The sequence below is a fragment of the Marmota monax genome, unplaced genomic scaffold (assembly GCF_021218885.2).
Source record: "Marmota monax isolate L192 unplaced genomic scaffold, Marmota_monax_Labrador192_F-V1.1 WCK01_AAM20220418_F8-fsc00098, whole genome shotgun sequence".
NCBI classification, from domain to species: Eukaryota; Metazoa; Chordata; class Mammalia; order Rodentia; family Sciuridae; genus Marmota; species Marmota monax.
In genome coordinates, this window is record NW_026694639.1 from 5209594 (window position 1) to 5231832 (window position 22239).

Consider the following 22239-nt stretch of genomic DNA (forward strand, 5'->3'; position numbering starts at 1 on the left):
CTACAACTAAAAAATAAATATTTTTTTAAAAAGAGAAGAAATCGGACACACTAAACTATAATGGGAATTAGCCAGAATCATTATTAGCTAGAAAATCTCCAAATTCTTAGAAATTAAAGAAAATTCTATCAAAGATACTAAGTCAACGATGTATGCCAATTTAATTTTTTTAAATGTGATTGCAGTTCATAAACAATGCAAATGATGAAAGTGTCCCTGTGAAGTAAACATAGCTTTAACCCATTTCCTGAGTCACAGCTGATGGCAGATCCCACTATCATGCAGCTATGTTGTCAACCTCCTTTCTGCCAGCATCCTTGTCCCATGAGCCTTAACTATCCCATACCCTTAAGTCCTACATTCCAAAGATTCTCCACCCATCCACATCCACAATCTTAGTTCTTTTCTTCCATTAGCCCGACTCACAGTCTCTGCTCTACTCCAAAAATCTTGTGGTTTTAAGTGCAAGCCTTTTAAAGGTAAAAACAAAATCATACATTTCTTCATGCTTTTTACAATTCCTAGCAGTTGTTTGACACCAGCAGGGTGACAGTTCTATTACATAAGAATAAAAGTAATAAAGAAGTGATAGTCTTTGGTTCATGTACAAAAACACTTAGCACAGTGTTTAGCACATAAAACTTCCTGTAAATAGGAGCTCAATAATGATAACGATGATGCTGATGATATCTTTAGAAGCAATAGTAGCTTCCAGACCTGCACCCCAAATACTACAACAGCTGCAAGGGGCAACGGACAGCTAATGGAAAGAAAGTTGATAAAATTTGGGTTCAAGTGTTACTACCAGCAATCCCTTCTTATTAGAAAGCCAATTTTTCTACTGCTCACTGTCACCCATCCCTCAAGGCAAAGAGCTCCCAACCAAACAGAAACCCCTTCCTCAAGGTCTGAAATAATTAAAAGCTCTAAGAATGGACCAAATTAAAGAGTACTCTTGTAGACTTTTTACCATGGGAGGTTAATCAATAATAAGATGACTCTACTGAAGCCCGATAGTGCATAGAGAGGTGATCTGAAAGTCATATTTACATCTTCATAAGAAAGACTGCTTCTTCTTCCACCAGGGTAACCTTTCCCCCAGTTTGTATAATGAACTCCTCGCCCATCTGTCCAAAGGAACGTGTGCTCTGAATTCACATCATTCAGCCCAGTCCAGGCATTAAAAGTGGAGTCCTTCATGAGATGGGTAAGAAATGCTAAAAGAAAGTTTCAAAAACTGATTTTAAACCTCAAGGGTTAACACTCAAAATATAGAAAATGTTTTTAAATATGTTCATTTTAAAATACAGAACATGTGTTCAAGACTTTATTATTATTTAAAAGCACTTACCATGAAAATAAACACATTCTAACCTTAGTATCATATTAGCCACTGAACTTTGGACTTTGAAAAGTTTCCTACAATAAAAGACTAGGTTTTATCAAGGCTACTGGCAAGGCACCAGGGTGAGGGACTCAAAGGAGGCTGAAGTTCATCCCATGCCCCACTCCCCTGTTGTACACCTTGATTTGGGTTGTGGTTCCCTACCATCCTGCAGAAAGAGGTACATATTTTTAAAAATTCATAAAATGTCATCCTATGAATTAGTAGCTCTCCTAATCACGAAAATAAAACACTCCAATTATAACCACTATGGAAGAGAAGGCTCTTAATCCAGAAAACTTCCAAAAATCGAAATAAGAAGCATTAGGTTCTCAAACTAGCTGTATCTCGGATTGCTGAAGGCAAAGAGCAACCCAAGTGGGCTTCCTTCTGGATGGGCAACTCCTAGGGATTGGTGGTCATTTGCTGAGTGTGCTTGGAACAGATCACATCGGAGGCTGCAATGTTTCCATCATTGGGTAAAGAGATCTAGAGAAATTCAGATCATGTAGTATAATATGGTTCTTGTTCCTTTATCAGTTCTGTGGCAGAGAGGACAGCGGTAAATACCCAGGAGCTATAAAAAGGTTTAATGCACATGTGCCCCATTCCTTTCCATTAGCCGATGCCCACTGATTGCATCAGCTGCCTTCTGCTGCCAGCAACTGTTCCCGAACCATTGGTTTCTAAGGCGATGAGACTTGCTCAAAAGCAGTCTGCAAACATTTATGCTTGAACATGGCTCCTGAATGTAAATTGGAAATGAAATGACTAAGGGCTTGGGGTTACTAATAGAAAATGCACTCGAAGTCTACAGAGATACATTGGCCTGTTTACTGATGAACCAACAGTCCCAAGGAACCGCCATTGTCATATACTGACTCTTTGCAGAGAGGTAGAGGCAACAACCACCTTACCCAGAGACTTAATTTTTTTCTCAATTAACTAAAGGTAAAAAAGCAATAACAAAAAAAAAAATACTTCTTCTGACATGTTTCAGAGAAACAAGAGCATGGGCAGATATTTACTTTGGTTTTATTTTGCTTCATGAATAAGATCTAACTTTTGCCTTCTTCCCAACTTGACATGAAATGTGGAAAAGTTCCACCTGCCAATATTCAATCCGACTTTTTTCATTGCCAACAGCCACTATAAGAATTCAACAATGTGTGCCTGTTTTGCCAGGAATAATGTTATTTTATCTGAAAATTGTTTCCTTCTGTACATCTCTATTACCCACGTTCTAATTTTGTTATGCCAGGAATCAGCACTTTGTGGTTAAGAGAGGAAATCCATTATTGTGTTCCTCTGCTGGGTAGCTGAGCCCCAAATGTGGAGGCCAGTTAGAGAAATGTGAATGTAATATTCTTGTAACGTGTCCTGTGGTTTGACCCTTTTCTTTGGGTGTCTGGCAAGTTGTTGAACTTGTCAAAGATTCTCGTTGAATGCTTGGTTGGTTTGTGGTACAATTTGTTCTAGAAGAGCGCATGACAGCATTTATACAATAAACACGGGGAGAGCACCAGGCAGGTTTCTAGTTCCTTCTTTCTTATACTTTTGAAAACATCAGTTTTTGGTAGTAAGTGATTTGGGAAGTCAAAGAATCTCAGAACAAAGAAAATATAGAGAATATCCAGTCTATATTTTTTTTCCTATAACATCCTCAGAAATGTATATATACAACAAACATTTAATGAACCTCTTTCCTATACTGTGTAGCAGCCAATACGTCTGGCTCTGTCATATGCACCTGAATGTCCTCCAGTTTAAGCATTTGTGTCCTTGGGAAACCTCAGCCTCCTCACGAAGCCTCCTATCTGATCAGTTCTTGCTATTGGGATGGCCTCTTCATTTTGAGCCCAAATCTGTTTCCCTGTAACTGCCACTCCTTGGTCCTAGGTTTTCCTTCCAGAGCTGCTCAGGATAATCCTCCAAACTGTCTAACATCAGGGTCTTTTATTCATGAGTCACTTGCAGTGGTTTCCAAACCCTTTATCATTAGTCTGAATCTCCTGCAGTTGGTCAACATCCTCCTTAAAAAGTACAAATCACTGGGTTAGGGTTGTGGCTCAGTGGTAGAGTGCTTGCCTACCATGCATGAGGCACTGTGTTCGAGCCCTGGCACCACATAAAAAAACTAAACAAGCAAAAGTATAAATCACAAATTTAACCTAATACCTATCTTAGCAAAGCAGCCCCGCCAAAGACCACACAAAGTGATTCAGTACCTATCTTTGATGACAGTAGAATGAATTTTACCATCTGCTATATGGACATGACAAGGTCTCTCCTTTGATGCACTTCATTGCTCTGGTTTATCCTCACATTTTATCAAAAAAATTTTTTTCTAAATTGTTCATAGTTCACATTTCTCCATTTTATTATATTATAAGTTATAGGATCATGTGACTAGAGGAGAAGTAAATGGGAAATCGGCAATTTTTTTCTTTTATTCTTGGAACCACTTATCCTTGGCTCTTTGGGAAACAAACTGATTTAGTGAAATCGGCATGTGACTGAAGCTGGGTTTGATGTCAAACTTCACTTTTACCAGGCAAGTTCCCTGGCTTTCTGAACACCATCTCCTCACTCTCCAACTGGAATAATAATTCCTGCTTCATGAAGTGGCTATGAAAATGGAAAAGGATTTATGTAAAAGACCCTGCATGATGCCTACAACTGAATAAAATCATTTTAAATAAGTTTTGTTGTGGTGGGTTTTTTTCCTTTTCCCCTTACTGGTTTTTACTCTGAAAAACCAAAAAGATACAATCGGTGATCTTACCATTCCATGAGCAAACTTACATACTTAAATTCTTATCCATGACTGGGAAATGGCCTGCATACCTTGCTCTTTTTCATTGCGTATGGATACTAAATTTCCCTTAAATCCTATGCAAGTTTTTCGTGCCTCTTGCCAATTTTTTCTTTCTTCTTCAGCAAATCCAAAGATTTTGAAACACTGAGATGGAAGGAGAAAAACAGGGGTTAATTAAAGATAATAAAGTTTGCTCTATGGAAATCAAAATTATTCATCTAGCTTAGAACTAAAGAGCTGGGGTTGTAGCTCAATGGCAGAGCACTTGCTTGCACATGTAAGGCACTGGGTTTCATCCTCAGCACCACATAAAAACAAACATATAAAAGTGAAAGTATTTATATATATATATATATATATATATATATATATATATATATATATATATAGTTGTAGATGGACACTATATATGTAAAAGATTAGAGCTAAATACAAATTTTATTAACAACCAAATAGGGATTAAAAATTATGGTTATGCAGCTTTTTGCAAAATTTTATTCTCCCTTGAGATAAAGCATACAATGATTTAGATATCTCAAGTATGTCCTCAATTTCTATTGAGAATTTTTTTTTTATTGTGGGTTGTTCAAAACATTACAAATTTCTTGACATATCATATTCCACACTTTGATTCTAGTGGGTTATGAACTCCCACCTTCACCCCATACACAGATTGCAGATTCACATCAGTTACACATCCATTGATTTACAAATTGCCATACTAGTGTCTGTTGTGCTCCGCTGCCTTTCCCATCATCCACACTCCCCCCTCCCCACCTCTCCCCTCCCCTCCCCTCCTCTCTCTCTACCCCCTCCACTGTATAACCCTGAGGGTCTCCTTCCATTACCGTGCAATTTCCCTTCTCTCTCCCTTTCCCTCCCACCTCTCATCCCTGTTAAATGTTAATCTTCTTCTCCTGTTCTTCGTCCCTACTCTGTTCTTAGTTACTTTCCTTATATCAAAGAAGACATTTGGCATTTGTTTTTTAGGGATTGGCTAGCTTCACTTAGCATAATCTGCTCTAATGCCATCCATTTCCCTGTAAATTCTATGATTTTGTCATTTTTTAATGCAGAGTAATACTCCATTGTGTATAAATGCCACATTTTTTTTATCCATTCGTCTATTGAAGGGCATCTAGGTTGGTTCCACAGTCTTGCTATTGTGAACTGTGCTGCTATGAACATCGATGTAGCAGTGTCCCTGTAGCATGCTCTTTTTAGGTCTGTAGGGAATAGACCAAGAAGGGGAATAGCTGGGTCAAATGGTGGCTCCATTCCCAGCTTTCCAAGAAATCTCCATACTGCTTTCCAAATTGGCTGCACCAATCTGCAGTCCCACCAGCAATGTACAAGTGTACCCTTTTCCCCACATCCTCGCCAGCACTTGTTGTTGTTTGACTTCCTAATGGCTGCCAATCTTACTGGAGTGAGATGGTATCTTAGGGTGGTTTTGATTTGCATTTCTCTGACAGCTAGAGATGTTGAGCATTTTTTCATGTACTTGTTGATTGACTGTATGTCCTCCTCTGAGAAGTGTCTATTCAGGTCCTTGGCCCATTTGTTGATTGGGTTGTTTGTTCTCTTATTGTCTAATTTTTTGAGTTCTTTGTATACTCTGGATATTAGGGCTCTATCTGAAGTGTGAGGAGTAAAGATTTGTTCCCAGGATGTAGGCTCCCTATTTACCTCTCTTATTGTTTCTTTTGCTGAGAAAAAACTTTTTAGTTTGAGTAAGTCCCATTTGTTGATTCTAGTTATTAACTTTTGTGCTATGGGTGTCCTATTGAGGAATTTGGAGCCCGACCCCACCGAATGTAGATCGTAGCCAACTTTTTCTTCTATCAGACGGTGCGTCTCTGATTTGATATCAAGCTCCTTGATCCATTTTGAATTAACTTTTGTGCATGGCGAGAGAAAGGGATTCAGTTTCATTTTGTTGCATATGGATTTCCAGTTTTCCCAGCACCATTTGTTGAAGATGCTATCCTTCCTCCATTGCATGCTTCTAGCCCCTTTATCAAATATAAGATAGTTGTAGTTTTGTGGATTGGTTTCTGTGTCCTCTATTCTGTACCATTGGTCCACCCGCCTGTTTTGGTACCAGTACCATGCTGTTTTTGTTACTATTGCTCTGTAGTATAGTTTGAAGTCTGGTATCGCTATACCGCCTGATTCACACTTCTTGCTTAGCATTGTTTTTGCTATTCTGGGTCTTTTATTTTTCCATATGAATTTCATGATTGCTTTCTCTATTTCTACAAGAAATGCCGTTGGGATTTTGATTGGCATTGCATTAAACCTATAGAGAACTTTTGGTAATATCGCCATTTTGATGATGTTAGTTCTGCCTATCCATGAACAGGGTATATTTTTCCATCTTCTAAGATCTTCTTCTATTTCTCTCTTTAGGGTTCTGTAGTTTTCATTGTATAAGTCTTTCACCTCTTTTGTTAGGTTGATTCCCAAGTATTTTATTTTTTTTGAAGATATTTTGAATGGAGTGGTTGTCCTCATTTCCATTTCAGAGGATTTGTCGCTGATATACAGGAATGCCTTTGATTTATGCGTGTTGATTTTAAATCCTGCCACTTTGCTGAATTCATTTATTAGCTCTAATAGTTTCTTTGTAGAGCCTTTTGGGTCTGCTAGATATAGAATCATATCATCTGCAAATAGTGATAATTTAATTTCTTCTTTTCCTATTTTTATGCCTTTAATTTCTTTCGTCTGTCTAATTGCTCTGGCCAGTGTTTCGAGAACTATGTTGAAGAGAAGTGGAGAGAGAGGGCATCCCTGTCTTGTTCCAGATTTTAGAGGGAATGCCTTCCGTTTTTCTCCATTCAGAATGATGCTAGCCTGAGGCTTAGCATAGATTGCTTTTACAATATTGAGGTATGTTCCTGTTATCCCTAGTTTTTCTAGAGTTTTGAACATAAAGGGATGCTGTACTTTGTTGAATGCTTTTTCCGCATCTATCGAGATGATCATATGGTTCTTATTTTTAAGTCTATTGATGTGGTGAATAACATTTATTGATTTCCGTATATTGAACCAGCCTTGCATCCCAGGGATGAATCCTACTTGATCATGGTGTACAATTTTTTTGATATGTTTTTGTATCTGATTCGCCAGAATTTTATTGAGGATTTTTGCATCTAGGTTCATTAGAGATATTGGTCTGTAGTTTTCTTTCTTTGAAGTGTCTTTGTCTGGTTTAGGTATCAGGGTGATGTTGGCCTCATAGAATGAATTTGGAAGTTCTCCCTCCTTTTCTATTTCCTGAAGTAGCTTGAAAAGTATTGGTATTAGTTCTTCTTTAAAGGTTTTGTAAAATTCTGCTGTATACCCATCCGGACCTGGGCTTTTCTTAGTTGGTAGTCTTTTTATGGTTTCTTCTATTTCCTCAATTGATATTGGTCTGTTTAGGTTTTCTATATCCTCCTGACTCAATCTGGGCAGATCATATGACTTAAGAAATTTATCTATGCCTTCACTATCTTCTAATTTATTGGAGTATAAGGATTCAAAATAGTTTTTGATTATCTTCTGTATTTCTGAAGTGTCTGTTGTGATATTGCCTTTTTCATCCCGTATGCTAGTAATTTGAGTTCTCTCTCTTCTTCTCTTCGCTAGCATCACTAAGGGTCTGTCGATTTTGTTTATTTTTTCAAAGAACCAACTTTTAGTTTTGTCAATTTTTTCAATTGTTTCTTTTGTTTCGATTTCATTAATTTCAGCTCTGATTTTAATTATTTCTTGCCTTCTACTTCTTTTGCTGTTGTTTTGCTCTTCTTTTTCAAGGATTTTGAGATGAAGTATGAGATCATTTATTTGTTGGTTTTTCCTTTTTTTAAGGAATGAACTCCAAGCAATGAATTTTCCTCTTAGAACTGCTTTCAATGTGTCCCATAGATTCTGATATGTTGTGTCTGTGTTTTCATTTATCTCTAAGAATTTTTTAATTTCCTCCTTGATGTCTTATATAACCCATTGATCATTCAGTAACCTATTGTTCATTCTCCAAGTGATGTATTCTTTTTCCTTCCTTCTTTTATTGTTGATTTTCAGTTTCATTCCATTATGATCAGATAAGATGCATGGTATTATCTCTACTCCTTTATATTGTCTAAGAGTTGCCCTGTGACATAATATATGATCTATTTTTGAGAAGGATCCATGTGCTGCTGAGAAAAAAGTGTAACTGCTTGATGTTGGGTGGTATACTCTATATATGTCAATTAGGTCTAGGTTATTAATAGTGTTATTGAGTTCTATAGTTTCCTTATTCAACTTTTGTTTGGAAGATCTGTCCAGTGGCGAGAGAGGTGTGTTGAAGTCTCCCATGATTATGGTGTGGTGGTCTATTAGACTCTTGAACTTGAGAAGAGTTTGTTTGACGAACATAGCTGCACCATTGTTTGGGGCATAAATATTTATGATTGTTATGTCTTGTTGGTGTATGGTTCCCTTAAGCAGTATGTAGTGTCCCTCTTTATCTCTTTTGATTAACTTTGGCTTGAAATCTATTTTATTTGATATGAGTATGGACACGCCTGCTTGTTTCCGAAGTCCATATGAGTGATATGATTTTTCCCAACCTTTCACCTTCAGCCTATGTATGTCTTTTCCTATCAAATGCGTCTCCTGTAGGCAGCATATTGTTGGGTCTTGTTTTGTGATCCATTCTACTAGCCTGTGTCTCTTAATTGGTGAGTTTAAGCCATTAACATTTAGGGTTATTATTGAGATATGGGTTGTTCTTCCAGCCATATTTGTTTATTTCTGTTACTAAACATTGTTTGTTTTCCTCTTTGATTATCCCCCCCCCCTTTACTGTCCTACCTCCCACTGTTGGTTTTCATTGTTATTTTCCATTTCCTCTTCCTGTAATACTTTGGCGAGGATGTTTTGAAGAGATGGTTTTCTAGCTGCGAATTCTTTAAACTTTTGTTTACTGTGGAAGGTTTTAATTTCATTCTCCATCCTGAAGCTTAATTTCGCTGGATACACAATTCTTGGTTGGAACCCATTTTCTTTCAGTGTTTGAAATATGTTATTCCAGGATCTTCTAGCTTTCAGAGTCTGTGTTGAAAGATCAGGTGTTATCCTGATTGGCTTACCCCTAAATGTAATCTGCTTCCTTTCTCTTGTAGCTTTTAAAATTCTCTCCTTATTCTGTATGTTGGGCATCTTCATTATAATGTGTCTAGGTGTGGATCTCTTATGATTTTGCACATTCGGCGTCCTGTAGGCTTCTAGGCTTTGGGATTCTGTCTCATTCTTCAAGTCTGGGAAGTTTTCTTGTATTATTTCATTGAATAGACTGCTCATTCCTTTGGTTTGGAGCTCTGTACCTTCCTGTATCCCAATGACTCTTAAGTTTGGTCTCTTAATGTTATCCCATATTTCTTGGATGTTCTGCTCATGGTTTCTTAACAGTCTTGCTGAGCTGTCTATGTTCTTTTCCAGTTGAAATACTTTGTCTTCATTGTCTGATGTTCTATCTTCTAAGTGTTCTACTCTGCTGGTAGTATTCTCCATTGAGTTTTTAAGTTGGTTTATTGCTTCCTGCATTTCTAGGATTTCTGATTGCTTGTTTTTTATAACCTCTATCTCCCTGTATAGTTGATCCTTTGCTTCCTGGATTTGTTTGCGTAATTCGTTGTCGAAGTGATCTTTCATTGTCTGATTTTGCTGTTTAATGTCTTCCTTGATACTCCAGATCATCTGAAGCATGTATATCCTGAATTCTTTATCTGACATTCCATCTGCTGCAGCTGTTACCTCTTCTAAAGTTGCGTTGACCTGCATTGCTTGTGGTCCTTTCTTTCCTTGTCTTTTCATACTGCTTGCGTATCTTTCCTGCAGGTGCGGGCGGCGGCTCTGCTCTCTCCTTATTCCAATTGGGGTGTCGTGGCTACCACGCCAGCAGGTCACTGGGCCTGTTCTGGGAGCTGGTGGTGGCTCTGTTCTGCCCCTACTCCAATTGGGGTGATGAGTGTACCACGCCGGCAGGCCACCGGGCCTGATCCGCCGGTCGGTTGCAGGTTTGCCTACCCTGCAGGCGCGGGCGGCAGCTCTACTCTGCCCCTACTCCAAATGGGGTGACGTGTCTGTCGTACCAGCAGGCCACTGGGCCTGTCCCGCTGGTCGGTCGCAGATCTGCCCACCTTTCGGGCACGGGTGGAGGCTCTGCTCTGCCCCTACTCCAATTGGGGTGTCGTGACTACCCCGCCTGCAGGACGCTGGGCCTGTTCCTGGCAAGGGAGGCGACTCTGCTCTGTCACTACTCCAATTAGGGTGGTGTTTGTACCACACTGGCAGGCTCCTGGGCCTGATCCGCCGGTCTGTTGTAGGTCTGCCTACCTTGAAGGCGCAGACGGCGGATCTGCCCTGCCCCTCCTACCACGCCTGCGGACCCCTGGGCCTGATCTGCAGGTTGATCACTGGTCTGCTCACCCTGCGGGCACGGGTGGCGGTTCCGCTCCGCCCCCACTCCAATTGGGGTCACGTGACCACCACACCGGCAGGGCCTGATCCGGGCATGGGAGAAGGATCTGCTCTGCCCCTACTCGAGTTGGGGTGACATGTGTACCACACTGGCAGGCCACTGGGCCTGACCCGCCAGGCTGTCACAGGTCTGTTTACCTTGCAAGCGCGAAGGGCGGCTCTGCCCTGCCCCTCCTACCACGTCCATGTACTACTGGGTCGTGGGTCTGCCCACCTGGCAGGTGTGGGTGGCGGCTCCGCTCCGCCCCCTCTCCAATTGGGGTCACGCGGTCACCACGCTGGCGAGCCGCTGGGCCTGCTCCGGGGGCTGGCGGCGGCCCGGCTCCTTCCCTCTGGCTCGAGGACAAATTGAGGAGACTCAGGTGACTGAGCCTCACCCCCCTTACCAGGAGACCAACTGCTTATGTCACCGCTGGTATTGATGAAGATCTCTCCTCCACCGCTTTCTGCTGACATCAGATCTCTGCCATGTTGGTATCCTATGCGAATGGCAGCATTTCGTTCCCCTTGCCAGGGAACCCAAACAACGGGTGAGTCCTGACCGGCCCTCAGCAGGACCCGGACCGAGACGCAGTTTCCGCGGGCTCCTAGCCCCGGTCCAGGGAAGTTCCGGGAGCCGGAACTCGGCCACTCCGTGCTCGGTGTAAGCTCCTATAAGTGTAAGCTCCAAGAAGCAGTCCCCGCGGGCTCAGTTCCGGGAGCCGGAATTCGGCTTCTTAGTGCTTGGTGTTTGCTCTGATAGTAGCAGGGTCCAAGAAGCAGCCTCCGCAGGCTCCGCAGCCCTGAGCCAGGGCGGTTCCGGGACGGTTCCGGGAGCCGGAACTCGGCTGCCCCGCGCTCGGTGTTCACTCCGATAAGATCAGATTTTAAGAAGCACCCAGGCGCTGAACCCTAGCAATCTGTCTGCAAGCCGCAGGCGAATTGCAGCCTGAAATTACCTGTTCTATGGCTGAATGAGCTGCGGTCAGTCAAAAACAGGTATGGTGACGTCAGTTTACCAACATGGTGGCTGCTGGCCTCCTCTGTGGTCTGACCGGTGTGGAGAACCGAGATGGACCGCTTCCTTCCCCCGTCTCGAACCCAGAATTCAGCCCTGAGTGTGGTGCTTGCGCGGCTGGCAGAAACTGCAGCACTATAACCCTGCGTCTCTATCCCAGCATGCGTTGCAGACTCTAGCCGCGGGGCGATTTGCTGAATAAGCAGTTTTACCCTCCGTGCGACAAACCTCTCGCGTTTGAGTCCCCGTAGCCGATCCTCGTGCGATGGAAATCCTTCCTCCAGGTTCCGGCGCACCCCACTATTGCTGGAAATTCCTAACAAGATATCCTTTAGCCGTCCTGACTTGTCATACTCCCACACAGTGAAGCAGCACACGGGGGTAATGCACTCCCCTCGCCGCCATCTTCCTTCCGAGAATTTTTTTTTTTTTAAATATTTTTCTTAGTTGTTGATAGACCTCTATTTATTTATTTATTTATATGTGGTGCTGAAAATCGAACCAGTGCCTCACACAGGCCAGGCAAGTGTGCTACTGCTGAGCCACAACTCCAGCTCTATTGAGAATTTGTCATAGGAACCTTCAGTTATATTTGCCAAAAATTTCCTAAAGTACTGAGCAAGCAAAAATTAACCTTGATCTGAGAGATTTACATTGTCACTGTCCGTGTTGGTTGATGTCAAGACTACAAAGAATTCTCCTAATACCTTATTATTGTACCAACTCCAACCTTCTTTACAGCCACCTGGACTCGGGGGCGAAGTAGGCATAACAGTGGCATTAATGCTGCTGTTGTGTCGTTGGCAAATGAAGGCATTTGGATAGCCACAGTTAATGTCATTCCAAAACCCTGGCAAAGAGCAAAATAGTTAAATTAGACTTACATGTTTATAATCAAATGGGTTTTTTTTTTCACAAGTGACTAGAAGAATCCATGTAATATCCCTTAGACCAATAATAGTTCAACTTTATAGAGATTTCTATGAACCAAGCATGTGCTTGGTATTGCAGATACATTATCTAATTAACAATCACTACTAATAATAACAAACTAATAATATCTAAGCATCTGTACAATTTTAGATGCATTATCTCACAAAATCAGAGTAGGTCATTATTCCCATTTTAGAGCAATAAATAAAGGAGCTAGAAAAAGAGATAAAGGTGATAGATAAACATATTCTGGATATTTGTCACAAGTAAGATCATGAAAAAAATGTTTTTAAAATGGGGAAGAAATGAGAAGATTGACTATCATTTATTAGTTAAATGGTAAGCATCCTTACACATTTCTCTTTATAAATTGAATAGCTATGCCACTAAGATTAGAACAGTCCTGTTTTCTTGCTTGACTTAAGTGCACACTTGCTACTTTCACCCTAAGGATGTAGGAAATGACACATAACAGCACAAAACAAACTCCAGAAGATTTGTGTGTTGTCTACCTGAAGTTGTATACATGGTTACACAGTTTTCATCCTCATTTGCAAAATTGGGTTCACCTGTGGCCCAAGCCACATAATCCACTTTACTTCCATCCATCCAACTGGAAAAGAAAATTCAAACATTTTGCAACAATTCATTCAGTAACATAATAGGCTACAACCTGGAGATGGGAAATGGCAAGTCAATCAAAGGGAAAGAAGCAAATAGAAGAAAGAACCTAGAGACACTAGCAGGAAAATCTCAGGGTCCAGGCACTTGGTTGTCCCTTGGCACTGTGCCCCTCTATAGCAATCCTCATGCCTCTGGGTCAAATTCACAAACAATATCAAATTGGATTTAATCTTATAAAACATCATCTATCTTTGTTTTAGTATATCATCAGTCATTAGTAAATTGTCCACTAAAATGTGTTAGACAGATTTGAATGATGAATATTTCCCCCCCCCCTCTTCTTTCACTTCCCTGGAAAGAAATTACCTTTAGGCCTGAAGTAGGAAAAGAAATGAAGATCCCAATTGCTCTGGAAGTTGGCCAGAAGCAGAAACCCCTCCACAGTACTATTCAGGCACAATTCCCACATAACCACCCATAGAGAGGCAGAGAATATAGAATATCTCATTAGGCCCATTCTTTGAGTATTATGGCCACTCTGGTTCTATGTAAGGTAGATGAGCCAATGCCTATTTGCCTAAGTTATAGAAACACAAAGACTGAGAGCTGGGAGGAAAAGAAATCACCAGACCCTGCCTTCTCATTTTAGAGATGATAAAGTAGGTCCTTTAAAAATAATGAGCTTGAAGTTATGTCCCTTGCTCAAATAAGTTAATAAACATCCCATGGAACATATGTGGCTAAGATGTTCATGCATAAGCCGGGAGGCCATATCTCCTCTTCAAATTCAGATACGTATTAATAAATAAGAAAAGAAACCCCAAAACTGTACTAATATCTTCCCTCCTGCACAGTTTTTCTTGGCTTCTCTCTCCAACAAAAAGCAGCACAATCATTGTTTTGAAAGGAAAGTACTTCGTGCAGTTGAAAGAGTATTCAAAATCCTGCAGCTGAGCAGTTGGTGTGGATCAGCAGTCAGAAAAGGATCCTTTGTTTCTAGGTGCCATTAATCTAATGGGATCATAATTTTTTAAATAAATTTAGTATTAATATCTATCTAATATAATCTCCTAGTCAATGATTTACTGGTGGCTGAAAGATAGAAAGTTTACATTTTGCAAGATTAAATCCAATTTTAGTTGAGAATTTGTAACAATGAAAATATTTAATAGGATCATTTATAATTACTTTTTACTTTTCTAAGGATGCTTTTCAGACCAAAAATATTGTATATTTTTTTAAAAAGCATTCAGCAAGCAAAACCCAAAACAACTTATCCTAAGAAAAGTTGTTTTAGCTTGATTTACTTACGTAAACTTCTTATCCAAGCTGATCAATAAACCAATAAAATATGGTGTCTGTGCACCATTCCTGTTTATCTGGAACATAAAATTTTACATAAAATTCAATTCACGACCACATAATAATCAAGTTCTTAAATAAAACCTACATGTTAACAAGTCTATTTGGAATATTTTCTAAGGTTCATGAGGAAATGTTGTGTATGTTTAGGTATACTTTTCATAGAAATAAAAAGAAGATATACATACAATTTAGCAACCCACATTTATAAAGAAAATTTCTTAAGTCATTCACCATAATATCAAATGTCCATAATAGTTAGGTGTTGAAAACACCTTTTAAAACAAAGTAGCTAGTGGAGATTGGGTACCAAAGCAAATATATATATTTATATTTGTAATATATATGTCTATAGGTTTACAAATTATATATTTATATATTATATTTATATTTACTACATACTACATGCATTTAATATGTGGGTTTAATATATATAATACATGATATAAATATATGTAATATTATAGTCAGATTACATACTCATGCCAATGTTTTCAAATGAATTTTTTTTTCCTTTCAGTACAGATCAACTTGTTTTTTGTTATCCCTCTTACCTCCTTTCTTGTAAACAATTAGGGGTGCCATGAATATTTTTAATAAGAAAGACCCTGAGCTAAGCACTCTTCGAAAAAAATAAACTATATCTTCAGCAATACCTGACAATTTGGGGACATCCAAGAAAGCTTTTTGCGTGAATAATCATACTATACTATCTGTTAGCCAGCAATTTGGTTCAAATAAGATTTTTGAAAAATTAATAACCAAAATATATGATGACATAAAAAGAATCCAGGAGTGATATAGAATAATTAGTTAAGATTTAAGATCTTTATAAATCAAATTAATGAATTCAAAGCCATCAAGTATGGATCTTCATAAAGTCTAAACTAAAAAATGTTTCTGGATTCCGCAATTCTACATTGAATATTCAAACTATAAGGTATAACTTCCATCAATATCTCTAAAAGAGGGCGCTTCCATTATGGCCCCCTGAATTTAGGACCTTCAAATTCAGCGGAGTTTGAAATTCTATCATGGAACACCAAGGGTACACATTATTTTTGTTTACAACATGTCACCGTTTCTTAAATTAATCATGTTCTTACATATTTCCATAGAAACTTCTTTTCACTTTCACTTTTAATAGAAACGAGATCACCGAAATTCCTCTTGCAGAATGCTCGGGCATTGTCCATGGTTTCCTTCTCTTTGCTAAAATAATACTGGTAGTCTTTGTAAATAACCCACCCATCCTCAGTGACTGGTGGATCTGAAAAAAAATAGTGAGAAAAGGTAATGAATTTTACTTAGATAAAGAATCTATCATTGAGAGCCCAGAATAAGCAGAATTTCTATATCAAATATAGAATAAATTGTCAGCCAAATATCCACCTTTCACCAACCCTATAAAAACTAGACGGTTTCTCTCCCACCAGAGTTCCATGTGTCATTAATGGGTAAAAGAAGTCCCAGTGTTACTTTCATCAATGGGATAGCACAGCTGGAAGCATTTACGTATGTGCACCCACGGTGTTCTAGGTCCAAGCAATGTGAGCTATGGGGTCAGATTTTATCCTATTCTAAAAATAACTTTTTACAGATGATCTTGGGTACATCAGGATAGAATTGGAAAACTAAGGAATTCATATACCAAGAAGACTTCTGAGGCTTCTTCCAAACAATGGAATTTTGTAGTCCTATGCAATAGGAGGTTAAACACTGGCCCACAAAGATACCTAGGTTCTAATTCCTGAAATCTGTAGATGCTTCCTTACAAGAAAAAAGAATTTGTAAGCATGATTAAATTAAGTATCTGGGGAAGGAGAGATCTTCTAGACCGACCCTCAATGTAACACAAGCAACCTTATAGAGGGACACAGAGGGAGACTTGACTATGTAAGGGTGATATGATAACTGAAGCAACAGGCTACATTGCGGATTTCATGGAGCAAGGGACCGCGAATGTCTGGATGCAAGGGGAGCAGCTCTAAAAGCTGGTGAAAGCACGGAATCAGGCTCTCCCTTAGCGCTTCTGGAGGGAGCATGAGAAATGCAGTCATCTGGATTTGGGCCCATTGAGGTCAATTTCTTCCAGAACTGTAAGAAAATAAGCGTGTGTTGTTTTGAGCCACCAAGTTTGAGGTGATCTGTTGCAGCAGCAGCCATTGGCCAGGTGCTTAAGAAAAAGAAATCAGGTTCTTTGGTTCATAAGCCCATGGGAAGCTATTCTAACAGATATTATGCTTGTGCATATGAGCTTCTCTCTAGAAAGGAAAATCTAATAATCTAAAATCTAATAATCTAATGGGAATATTTTTGGAGGATGTGACTCTTGTCCTGGATTCCAGGGTGGCTTTTTGATCTTGTGTTCCTTTGGAACACTTATCTGTGCTTGGTGACTTCCTTCTTATCTTGTGAAGTGACAGTCCCTGACGGTTCCTTTATTCTGTTAGGTTCTATTTTGTTTGGTTCTATTAATAAAGGGAGAATACAGGGGTGCCAGAAGATTACATGAGATTCTCAAAGAACTTCTGCTTTCCACCCCTCCTAGGATAATTATTCTCATTGTTAAAGCGAAAAGTTGGGGGTGGGGGAAAAACTATCAATACAGTAATCAGAAAATATAGAAACACCTACTGTCTTGAGGAGCTGGTGTTGGCTCTGGTTGTAAGGTTTTTCCTGTAAAACAAGAGAAAAATAGATATAAAATGTACTTGAACCTCTGAGATCACAGATCCTTCTATTTTCATGGGTCAATATTGTTAAAATCTTAACCATTCACACCCCCGACCCCTTCCACTGCCCAATTCACTTTTGTTGAGAGAATGAAAATGAAGGAAAAGAGAATGATTAATTAAAACTTAAATAAATTTAGGTACAATGATGGACACCAGAAATTGGAAGATAGTTTCTAGGCACATGTGGTAGGTTATAACGGAAAGAAAAGAACACAAGTTTTAAAGTCAGGAAGGCTAGCTTCAAATGCTAAGCCTGCATTTAAAGTGTTTATTTTGTCAGTTTCTAAAAGGGATCAGTAATATGTATAAATAGGTGGGGTAAAATATGTGAGTTATTGGCATGCAGTAGACACTCAATAGACATTAGTTTTCCAGTCAGATATCTTATAGTTAGCTGTGAAATCACTTACAATTTCATTATTTGAAACTACTCAAATGTGAACTATTTATATATAAAATATGAATACTTTTTCTTCAAAGAATCTTATTAAATGTATGTTTTACTAAAATTTAAATAAGTTAATTTTCTGAGTAGTTAATAATATATCTGAAAGGATACTAGCCATTGGCATCCAGGAGACCTTTTTAGAAATGTGGTCCCTTGTCTCCTCTGTTTCATAACTTTAAAAGCACTCTCTAAACAGAAGAAGTAAGGAAAATAAACAGTGAGCAGGGGCACTGTGGTGCCCTAGCAGCAGAGTGGTGCGGTTGCCACCATTCCCCAACAGCAGAGGGCGATGTAGTTCCATTTATCTATTTAACAAAGGAAGCTGGTGTAGATTTTTGTTTCAAGGGTAGGTTTGCTTGCTTGTTTGTTGTATGTTTACCTTAACATCAGAACCTGGATCCTCTGACCTCAGTGTTTGACTTGGATGTGTGGAACTTCCTGAGTTATCATCATAACGTGGGTGGTCTAATGGTGCTTGTTCTTAATGTTGACTATTTGGCTGAGAAATAAATAAACTACTCAGGCTATTTGATGACTAGTGCAGAAGGTCAGAGGTGAAAACCAAAAAGGAATTTCACTGCCTTTTCATGACTCTGCTTCCTAGTGCAGGACACCCACCCACTTCTGCTACTGTAGAACCTGGGGTAGAATCAGAGCTGCTTGTGGGAATAATTTTGGAGGATGTGACTCTTGTCCTGGATTCCAGGGTGGCTTTTTGATCTTGTGTTCCTTTGGAACACTTATCTTTGCATTCTTTTCCTGTGAAGTGACAGTCCCTGACAGTTCCTTTATTCTGTTAGTTTGTTTGGTTCTACTAATAAAGGGAGAATACAGGGGTGCCAGAAGATTCGTTCTCCAATCTCGGAGAAAGGGGAGGACAGTTGATCATACCTTTTTGTATTTGGCAAATCCAGTTGTTAAGATGTTCACAGTTAATATCATTCCAGGACATACCAGGCTCACCCTTCAGCTCACCACAATACTCAACATTTTGATAATTATTAGGTTCTCCATAAGCCCAGTTTTCATATGAAACCTGTATTAGAAATATTAGATTTGATCTTGGCCAAAACGCAATGCTATATTAGGAACATGATTGCAATGATTAATGACTTGTGTCAGGCCAGTGTCAATCATCTATCCAAACAGAAAAAGAAAGAAATACTTGCATTTTTCATCCACTTGTTTATTTTTTCACCAGAGGTTTGATTTGAAAGCAGTTTATGAACATGAATGAGAAAAAAAATAGCTTTTATTACATGGAAACTTTTGAAGTTGACTAAAGTAGGCAAATGATTTTTATGACATTTCCTTTGCTCTCATTAAATAAAATGAATCCAAGGGACACAAAAAGTGGGATTTATATATAGGAAAAACTTAGCAAAAAAATTCCACTTCTCTATATGGAGAGCTACTAAAAACCACTCTTAAAGGATAATATTTCAGTGAGTTGGTGGAAGCTTTCTTTTTATTAGATGGGTAGGATAAAGAAATGCAATTAATTCTTCTTACAAAGAAAAATACCTATAAAATGTTGCTAACAGACCAACCAAACTTTGCCAAAATGAACAGCAGAAATCAATGAAAGCCCTGCATTTAGGTTCTCTTCAGAGTTTTCATTATGTAATCAGTGCCCACAAGGGTTTTAGACTAAGGATTATGAACTCTTTTCCAGAGATATAAATATAAAATCCAGATATCCATGGAGCCATCAAATAAACCATCCTATGTACCTTGGAAAGTTGCTGGTAGGTTACAAGAAGAGACAGAACTGAGGTTATACAAAATAATTTCCTGTGACAATTAGAAGGGATAAATGTTTCCAGCAAGTGCCACAACCTTTCATTTCTCCAATTCTGAGAATAGAGAAATCTGATAAACCCTAACTATTATTAATGGTAATGTAAAAACTTGTGCCCAGTTCTGCTGATCCAGAAGGGACTATATAACACTTGGAAATTTTGTATAGAATGAAGACATTTTGTATTACACTGATGCAGTGAGTTTTTATTCTTTTTTTCATCCAGTAAATGACAGGATTGCTTTGGGTTAACAGGAGAACTATTTACCCAAGAACAGGCTACTGGTCCTCAAATTATGTTTATTTTGCATAGAAAATTGACTCTAACTATCACAATAGGATGTCTTGCTGAAAAATTTGAATTAAACCAAAGGATAGCATCAAAATAAGTATGTGAATAGGTAAAAAATGATATATTAAATTACTCACAGGAGAACCATCACTCCAGGTGAACCCCTCTGAAGGACTTCCATACGTCAATCCAAGCCAAAACAGTTCATGGTAGTTTCCACTAGTACTAACAAAGCATAAATAAAAAATGGGATTTCAAGAAACAAGTTCAATCATCTATAAGGACTTACCAGATTTGAAAGTTACTCCCAAAATATAAATAAGCTAACAATAGTCATGTAAAAAGATTTAACAACTAAATTTAAGTTCTGTAGAATAGATATACGTTTTGGTACAACCCATAAATATACTGAAAATGGCCAACTCATTGAGAAGACATCCTTGCAAAGCCATGAAAAATGGTGATTTATTCATTCATTCAATAAATGTGTATTGAGTGTTTTCTAATTTGTAGGGCAATTTATCACTGGCTTTCAATTTCTAAAATTAAAGGAATTCGAACTAAAAGTAGATCAAAAAGGGCCCATGGATTGGGGACCTCAAGCAGGTGTTTAAAGTAGCTTCCTGTACCAACGATTTCAGAAAAGTAAGCATTTTCTCAACAATGTGAGAAAACATTCACCTTGACCTGAATTTGACTGAGCACCAGATAGGAACTGGTAAAAGAAAAGCCACTCACGTGATTAATCGCCATATTGTTTGCTGCTCCTCTTTGTTATTGATGCTGGCTAGCTCTCCACCCAGAGCTCTACAAAAATCTCGAGATTCAAACCACGTTTTCTTCTCATGTTTTCCTTTTGCAAACAGCTAAAGATATGATTTCAGAAACCATTTTACACTTCATGGCTTATTAAATCAAGAGAAACAATCATCTTCCTTTGATGGGATTTCATTTATAGAAAAGCTAAACATTGTAATATTCCCAAACCATATAATTTTCTTCATGTAAAAACAACTTATGAGTGAATGTTTGGATAAGAAAACTTGGAGGTGATTTTTTTTTGAGAAAACCTTACAAAATAAAAGCATTTTATTAGATTAAAATATTTCATTAGATTAAAATCTTGGAAGCCTACGGATTAGGTACATAGCTCATTGTAGAAGAAAGAGTTAATTTGGTTAAATGAGAAAAGAGGCATAGAGATGCAAAAATATAATTTTTTTGGTACAGAAAAAACAAACATGAATAAGGAAAGTCTTAAGGAAATGACCTCCCTAAAATTGTGCCATAGTTTGTTATCCTGTTTAGCTTAAATAATGAATAACCTCACAATCTCCCAAAACTTTATTGACCGTCTCCTTCAAAACTACCTTTCTTATTTCCTCATACTTGCACATTTTAACAACTATTGGAGCACATGCAAGGACAGACAGTCATCTGGCAGAAATTAGTTACAAGGTAAACTACATTTAATGGATGTCATAATTTGGAGACTATGTCCTTTTTTCCCAGAGAACTGCAAATAGAGCTATGAAATGGGATCCACAGAGACAATCTGGATCAACCTACCAGTATGGTAATAGTACAGGAATTTATCATAGCCACTGACTTATAATTTTCATTCATTGTTCTTCAAGCACATCACCCTAACAGGCTATGGGAAAAGGGATTTGCTTTGAATGGACTATGGCTGCCCAGATTGTCATCAAGTAATGTGAGAAAACCTTCACCTTGACCTGAATTTGACTAGAGCAGGTTTCCACATCAGTAGCTCCTATGACTTTCAAGTCTCCAGTGAGCATCTCACCTTGGTAGACTCTGATATCAGATTTTATTTTCACCCCAAATACAAATTGCAGAATCACATCGGTTACACATTCACAATCAAATGTATGAAAGATGATATGTCATGAGCTTTGTAATGTTTTGAACAACCAATAAAAAAAAATATTTTATTTTCTTAAAAAAAAATTACTACCAGCTGAATTCTGTCAGTTCTCACATCTTAATATTTACAAAGATGGTCTATGTATGTCCAAATAATGCCTACTCCAGCCATGTCTAAAACCTCAACATTTCTAGTAAAACACATATACTGATCCGTTGAACAGCTATTTGAATATTGTCTACTGGAATTTCTAGTTCACTTCCCAGATCTGGATAATTCCACTGCTTCTCTCAAAAAAAAAAAAAAAAATCTGCAACAAATCTCCATAACCTACCAACCACACTTGGACAAAAGGAAATAAATAGGAAAGAATCTGACCTTTATGTAGTGATGAAAAATCTCCAGCAGTAACAATAAAATACTTGATCAGTTTGTGTTAGC

At 38.5% G+C, this 22239-nt stretch overlaps 1 protein-coding gene across 1 annotated transcript in view; it reads right to left on the reverse strand.

Moving 5' to 3' along the window:
- Mrc1 (mannose receptor C-type 1) overlaps positions 1 to 22239 on the reverse strand; it is a 93178-nt gene that overhangs the window by 18147 nt on the left and 52792 nt on the right. The window contains exons 13-22 of the mRNA XM_046423046.2: positions 20649 to 20776; positions 20048 to 20135; positions 18709 to 18853; positions 17269 to 17310; positions 15738 to 15901; positions 14581 to 14648; positions 13158 to 13258; positions 12420 to 12562; positions 4232 to 4346; positions 1051 to 1217 (exon numbers count right to left, since the gene is read on the reverse strand). Coding sequence (XP_046279002.1) covers positions 1051 to 1217; positions 4232 to 4346; positions 12420 to 12562; positions 13158 to 13258; positions 14581 to 14648; positions 15738 to 15901; positions 17269 to 17310; positions 18709 to 18853; positions 20048 to 20135; positions 20649 to 20776 — 1161 coding nt within the window. The remainder of the gene's footprint in view (positions 1 to 1050; positions 1218 to 4231; positions 4347 to 12419; positions 12563 to 13157; positions 13259 to 14580; positions 14649 to 15737; positions 15902 to 17268; positions 17311 to 18708; positions 18854 to 20047; positions 20136 to 20648; positions 20777 to 22239) is intronic.